The 7,467-nt window shown below is 42.9% G+C and overlaps 1 protein-coding gene and 1 pseudogene across 1 annotated transcript in view; both read right to left on the reverse strand.

Moving 5' to 3' along the window:
* Window positions 1–1,066: 1,066 nt before the first annotated feature.
* On the reverse strand, window positions 1,067–4,873 carry LOC104964005 (cleavage and polyadenylation specificity factor subunit 2-like; annotated as a pseudogene).
* A 1,675-nt stretch (window positions 4,874–6,548) lies between these two features.
* LOC104964006 (stromal interaction molecule 2-like) overlaps window positions 6,549–7,467 on the reverse strand; it is a 34,025-nt gene continuing 33,106 nt past the window's right edge. Inside the window, exon 3 of the mRNA XM_010792705.1 lies at window positions 6,549–6,629. Coding sequence (XP_010791007.1) covers window positions 6,549–6,629 — 81 coding nt within the window. The remainder of the gene's footprint in view (window positions 6,630–7,467) is intronic.

Consider the following 7,467-nt stretch of genomic DNA (forward strand, 5'->3'; position numbering starts at 1 on the left):
TCTTAAATCTTTTAAACCCACAGTACTTTCCCACTGTCAGGGGCGGCACCAGGCTGTTTGAAATAAAAAATAAAAACATTTTTAACATTTTCAACATGGTGGGTAAATCCTTATATGCTCCCGGCAACACACTGAACGTCAACTTTGCCTCCTTATTGCCCTCACCCCTACTTTAGTGCGAACAATGAGTCTGCGTCTTTGATGCGGACAGGCGGATGATGCGGGGATGCAATGTAGACAGGAATAAACGCAGATCATCCTCTGGCTGCAGCCTTGACCGGTACTTTTGATCAAAGTAAGTATTATTCAAATTAAAATAAAGGGCGGTGCCGGCCGTCAGCGAACCGAGCCGGCCGTCAAGATGGCCAGTCCGCCCCTGCCAGGACCGGTCCATGAAAATCCTAGCTTCAAATAATCGTGGTCATGCTTCCTCCGTTTTCTGCCAGACGCTGTCTCCTCTCTCCCTTTAGGTAACTTCACTAAAAATCGATCCATGTTGCCGCTCGCATAAAGTTGGCTGAAGTTAACCAGCTAGATTTCACTGTTTCTGGTTATTTCTTTCTCACACTGCGCCTCTCCGGAAGCTCTCTGGCGCCCCCCGGGGGAGGCGCGCCTCACACGACCGCTGCTCTAAGCTCTAGTCTATTGCCATGGGGTTGTAAATTGCAACTAACATTATCAGATTTATCAGGATTTACTTTCTCAAAGCAGAATAGGGCTGTTAACGTTGATGTTTGATCATGCCGTCTAATTAATGTTGGCTGTGCTGTTTGTAATGTGTACAGCTTTGTGATGCATGTGATATATATTTCTTATGTAATGTTCTATTTTGACCATGAGGGGGCGCCCTTAGTTTATTATTATATGAGGGACTCCTGGGCTGTATGGATGCAGAGGGATGAAAAAGGTAAATGAGAAACTCCCTGAAAGCCCATGAAAGACTTTTTTAAAAGTACTTCTTATATAGCTAGAGGTTTATTGTTTTTATAAACTAATATTTCCTTTCGTTATTACATTTAGAACATTCAGCCCTGCAGAAGCTTTATGAATCTTTTAAACACATTTAAAGGACAACATTTCCCTCCAATAATTCAGTCTCCAAACAGAGAGAAGCATTTAGAGGCTGACCTGGTAGATGTGTGTTTCGCTCGTGGCGTCGATGGTCTCCTGCAGTTTGGGCGTGTACACTTTGATGTCCTTGCTGAAAGCTTTGCAGGACTCTGCCAGGTCGAGGCTGGCCTCCGGCGACCCGCGAACGATCACCAGCTGTCTGGGCTTCATCTGATTAATAATCTTCTTGATGGAGTCGCCATCAGAGCGACCTTCGTAGTCTATGTACGATATCCTCGCTCTGTGGAAGATTGAAGACAGGATAAAGCTCTTTCATAATTGTCAAACACAGTCGAACACGAGCACAGACAAGACTTCCTGAGAGCATTTGTCATTTTTCCAGGAGCCGTTTGCTGAGTAGAAATAAGCTTTTATTCAAACAATAATTGGCCTTGAATTCAAATATTCACACCTGGAGGGCGTCCAGCACCCCACAGCACGGAGCAGTTGGCAGATGATCAGCACTAGTGGCAGTTCAAAAGGGAGGTGAGACATATTTAGAACTTAAAGGTGGGGTAGGTCATTCACTTCAGAAACACTTTTTGTTATATTCCATGGAATGCTCTTAACATCCCGATAGCAATGAATATATGAAATGCTTTGACAATAAATCCATAAAAAAATGTCATCTGTGGAAGCCGTAGCGCTGTAAAAAGCACGACCAATCATCTGAGCCGGCCCGGCTAAAATAACTGGATGGCCTACCTGCCTGTCAGCCTTCCATCTGTGCACAAATTTATCTCGTGCCCTCATTGGTCATGCGCGTGTTCGTGTGTGTTGGAGGAGGGGCTCTGTGAGGAAGTCTGAAGGAAGGGGCAGATTTGTTGCGTCTGCGTACTTTCAATTCTATGCGCACTCTAGCCTGGTTTCTCCATCTTACCTACCTATCCTTTAAGTCTGGGTAGAGTTCTTTTCACAGAGGAAGAGCAGATTTTTAAAAAGGGCCAAGGGAATAACTTTTTGGGTTTTCCATTTCCTGCCATTTAAATTGTCTGCAAAGGCTACAACCCAAAGTGTCTCTCGCATTCACACTCCCTTGCCTGAAAACGCCTAAATTGCCTCCTTTGTTGACTTTGTAAATGGTATGACTCACTACGCAACACTCCGTGCTACTACTTGGCTAGCACCACCAAACAAATGTTTGGCCATGGTTTCAGACAAGAGGGTGGAACGGGCGTATGAGAGGCAGCAACAAAAAAATAGACATTTTCGAACGCAGGAAAGGTGCATGTTCGGCCCCTTTAAGGAATCCTGACCTAATTGAGATTTTCCTATGCTGGAGACACATTTTGGTGGGAACAATAGAGAGATCCATTGGTCCATGGCTCGTCTCCGGTGGTCATACCCCAGAATCCCCAGTTTGTTTTTCTCCTCCTCTGTGGCTTGCAGCTCAGGACCAGAAAATCTTCTAGCCTGTGAAAAAACAACTCTGGCTTATTAAAAAGCATCAATAGTCTATTTACATTCTTCGTCATCGTCCTTGATCTGATGTCCCATCGTGTACACTGTTGCAGTACCTGATAATCTCCCCATAGGCTCTCCATTTGATTTTTGCCTCCGTGTGTGGGAACACGATAAATTTTGGCTTGTTTTGAAGAAGCGCCTTTGCGGCTGCCCGTCGCTCTCATCATCAGGTCGCTGATGTTTCCGTTTCATTCACACAACGGCTGATCCAGATAGTCGTCCATATCACTCTCTTCACTCAGTCTACATCCACCCTGGCAATGAAGTGCTTAGAATAAAACATTAACTGTGGTACATATGCATAAGTTTTCTAATAATACGAATGGGATCAAACCGCAACTTCCTAAATGCTGTGTGTGGTGTGTGTGTCGTGTGCTGTGGTGTGTGTGGTCTCCCTTGTTTTTGCCATCAATTTAAACACATTTGTTCTACAGTGCTGCTAGGGTATCAGGGTTCATACATTTTTCACGCAATGATTTTCAATGCACCGTTTACCTAAATTTCCAGACCACAAACAATTACTCCTTTCTTTAACATCGGAACAGGAAATAAGGTCTGCCATATGAAAAATGTTGCGCCGATCAAAACAAATCGAAAGTACGCTTACTACTCTACAGGCTAAACAATCTAAAACTCTCACCAGCAAAACATCGTCCAGTTAATGCCATTTACGTTTCATTAATAGACAGTATTTTATTTTCATTATAAATACTATTTCGGCGATGTAGCTAAATATAATTATATTCTGATCAACTTTAACCTTACATTTCCAGATGACTTTGGGGAAAAATATGTGTTTCCATAACTTTTCCAGGGCCTGGAATTAGCAGTTTGGAATTAACCCATGACTTTTCCACTTTTTTTAATTGACCGAAGAACCCTCTGGAGTCATACATTTGTCCAAGTGTCATCTTCCATTTTAAAGATTACCATTTAAATAGCCTGTTTTAAATGTTCAAGCCAGAGACTATTTGCATCATCCTTGGCTTTTTACATATTTTCCTTTTAAGCTGTGTAAAAGAGAATAAAAAGATGCATACAACTTCCTGTTTCGACGTACTCTTTTAAGCTTGATTCAAGTTTTTAGCTGCTTCTTTCTTTACTTTGTCTTTTCGAGGATTCTTCCAGTTCCTTGCTTCGAGCTTCACCTTTTCTCCACCTGTGATGATGAGAGAATGAAGCATGACATGGATTAAAGAGTATGAGTCTGAAGTGACAGACAGGCTTCTTCCCCATGGGCTGCAATCAGAGAAAACACAGTGAGTTATCATCGTGACTGCCACTTCACTCCAGATCCAGCATCTTCTCTCCGGGGGTTGTCCCGATGAGGTAGCGGCAGGGTTCCAGGTGTGGTGCGGTAGGTCAGATGCAGAAGCTTTTTTGGCGTCTTGGCAACCAACTGGATGAAGAGTTCTCTGGAGAAGCCGGCCTCAGAGGTCAGGCTGGCGCAAAGCACCACCTTAGGGCTGGGCACCGGGCAGGTCTGGCCAGTACTGTGGGCACAGCGTCAGGTGACGGAACCTGAAGGGGTTGTTTCTCTGTTTCAAAACACCTCATGAGTTTCAACTCATCCACTCCACCTACAGGAAGAACACATTCATGTATTATATGAAGTGATTCTGAATCTTAAGAATGGTGATGGTTAATTAACGAAGGCAGGAGAAAGAAGAGTATGATATCATCTCAAATTCCAGGCTTAATTGTAATTTGTACATACAATCAGTGTTAGCAACAGTTGTTATGACAATGACAATAAATGCGCGTTCACTCCGGACCAATCGCTCAAGTTTCAGCGCTGCTTGCAGTTTCCAGCCGCGGCTTGCGTTTCAACCTGCGTCATTCAAAACAGACATACCGTTACTGCGCGGCCGCCGTTGACAGATCAGTTGAGGTGCCTTACACTTCCATGCAAGATTGTTTTGGGTTATTTCTGTCCTTGACCATGGGGATATAACAACTATTGCTGCTTTGTACCTCTGTGGAAGTCCACAAACGAGCAACAAACCCCGTGTCTGGTTCTATTCTCCTCCAAGCCAAGCTCCTTTTTGTTTCGTCCGGTCGTATTAGCTAGACATTGTATCGTAAATCTCCGGGAACCCACTCACAGCCACAATATCATCTCTTCCATCCTTTACAACCGATCAACAGTCAGAGTCAAAGGGAATCCCCATCGCTGATTGGCTTTCGCGGAACGCGCCACGTGAATTTGACGCTCGAGTTGAAAAAATTGAACTCTCGCATTTGACGCGGCTCTCAATCGCTCAATCACGTGATTCGCACCCACGTCCACCGGCTTCATGCGCGCCGTCGGACAAAATTCGCGTCTCTCTGCCGTCTCTGCAATGGACTTTACAGTGACCGCCAAAACGCATCGCGTCCGGTGTGAACGCACATTAGGCTCCTCCAACAGTGCACACAATAAAACAGATAATAAAGATAAATATAATAGGAATAGGCAGAAATAGTCCTTTATACAGGTATATTGGAATATTGATAACATAAGATTGCAAAAGATGAATGTTATGGGATGTTCTTTTAAAAAGTTTCGGTGTTAACATCCCCTTGTGGCCGGTGGGAGGAAACTGTATCAAGTGTGAAACCAGTGGTACTGGGACTTGAGAACTCCACCAGCATAATAGCTACGCTTGTTGGCAGAGCGAAGAGGGTAGGCTCCCAGCCCGGCATCCCTTTGGTTCTCAAAATCTGGTCAGCAGTGAGCCAGCTCCAACACACGGCCCGCTGTATCCACGGCGATCAGGACATTACCGTCACCACGAAGAGTCTCCATTACATTGGCTGTGAGTAAAAAAATGTAGATTATTTTTGAAGATAAACTCCATTTTTTCAAAAAATTATTTACAGAAACTGGAGGAGGGGATGATAAAAAACACAAAGGAAACACAGGTAAGAACAAAATGTAATCCCTGTTCAAAAGAAATCTGTTCTACAGTCTTAAATTTGACTGTTTGCTGCGTGAAGGTAATATTGAGACTGCTCCATTGTTTCTCTTTAGTTCCACACACCTCTCAGGGGGGAGGGGATTGTAATTATTGTAGGAACAGATATAAACCACAATATACATAATAGGTTTTTCTAAAAAAAACATTAACTTAGTTATTTTCAGATGAGATTAAATAAATTTAACTACAGGATTATACATTTTGGTAAATTGGTGTATTATTTAGTCTATAATCCACTTTTTCAGATAGGTTTGGAGGGCGAAGGGTTCATTATCACCCCATTTCCACTATAGAGGGGGCACGTAAAGATACTACTAAGAAGCAAGCTCATCTCTCTGTGTTGCGACGCGGCTGTACATATCTAGCATTGAAGGAGTCTGTGAATAAGCAAAGAAGGACGACTTAATGCCTGGCCACACGCAAGCGTTCAGGTGACTAGAATAAAAAAACAGGAGTTATAAAGGGTAAGAAACTAATAGCCAACTAGAAAACGAATTTTACATTTCTCAATTTGTTTGGCGTGGTACTCACATTCTCTCTTGTGGTTGAAGTCAACAGCAATAAATATCTCCTCCTCTCCATACCTTCACTTTTCCAAATAGTCCCCCCCCAGACATGTGACCAGATGGAAGAGGAGAGTGATGGAAGACGGCCCTTTTCCTATTTGGTAAAAATAAAGATATAAAAATATGGTTACGTGATAATAAAACAGGGGTGGATCTGCTAGTAATGGGTCTCAACTAACTCACCGGTTTCAGATTGACAATCTGAGAGTATTTCAGCTGCTGGATTTTATCAAAAGCACAGTCCACATCATCCAGTGAAACAGTGTGAAAATCTTCACTGTGTTTTCAGAACTAAGGGAGATATGAATACACATAATGTTAGCATTGCAACAAGTCTTAAACTTATTTAAACATGCATGCATCCCTTTCCTTACTCTGAAAACTGATCATACATGAAACATCCTGATCCCTCTGTGACGGGGATGTGGCATATATAGTGCAGTTTAGACTAGTTTCCCCACAGCGTATGGCAGGCTCCAGGGTAGGGGTCAGGGTGGGAGAGGAGCACGGCGTCAACCCTGATGACTATCTGAAGGGAAATGGACATCACATTTAACGTCAAATTAGCAGAACAACGGAGGAAACTGAGTCTATAAGAAAGGGATACCATACGTTTCATAGCATCGAAATGCCATTGAGAAAGTCTCATCCCAGCACAGTCCGGAGGAAGGCGGAAATCATCCACCGTGCGAGCAGGTAACACAGGGCGACTCCTCCTGCACCCTCGACACTGCTGCAGCTTAATAATGGACGTCATATTTCTTATTTGTCTCTCTGAAAGTACAAATAGATGATCAATTATTACATAAAACAACCACCCAAATAAACAATGCAGTTAAATCTCAACTATATGGCCTCTATTACTTTGTTTACGATGAGAACTCATTCATTTAATCTTTGGGAAAAAAAAGCCGTAACAAGTTAAATGAACCTACACGATGCAATAGTGTTATTGCTGCATAAGTAAGGTCCCTATCAAATATGCGGCTGGCTCATCAAGCAGTGAGTCAATTTAAAAGTAAACACAATTTAATGCCAGCTACAGCTTAGTTAGCAACACCGATAACGAAAGTACCCCTGCGATGAATGTCTTTTAGCATGCATAGCTACACTAAACTTTGTGGATGTAAGTGGCTTGGCTCGACGGAGAAAGGTGTCAACGTACCACTAATACGAGAAATGGCGAATTTTCCCCGTTCAAATAGAAAAAAATAAGAATGTTCTAATAATTGTAACATTAAGACATTTTGGCCTAGCGTTTTCAGTACACACTTGATTAGCAAGACATCTTTGGCGCTGCATCATGTTGAAAGGGCAAGGACCGTACCAAGGGCGGTGTTAGAGCAAATTAAAAAGTAAAATAAAAT

Source organism: Notothenia coriiceps, unplaced genomic scaffold, assembly GCF_000735185.1.
Source record: "Notothenia coriiceps isolate Sejong01 unplaced genomic scaffold, NC01 NC01_scaffold00036537, whole genome shotgun sequence".
In the NCBI taxonomy this organism is placed as follows: Eukaryota; Metazoa; Chordata; class Actinopteri; order Perciformes; family Nototheniidae; genus Notothenia; species Notothenia coriiceps.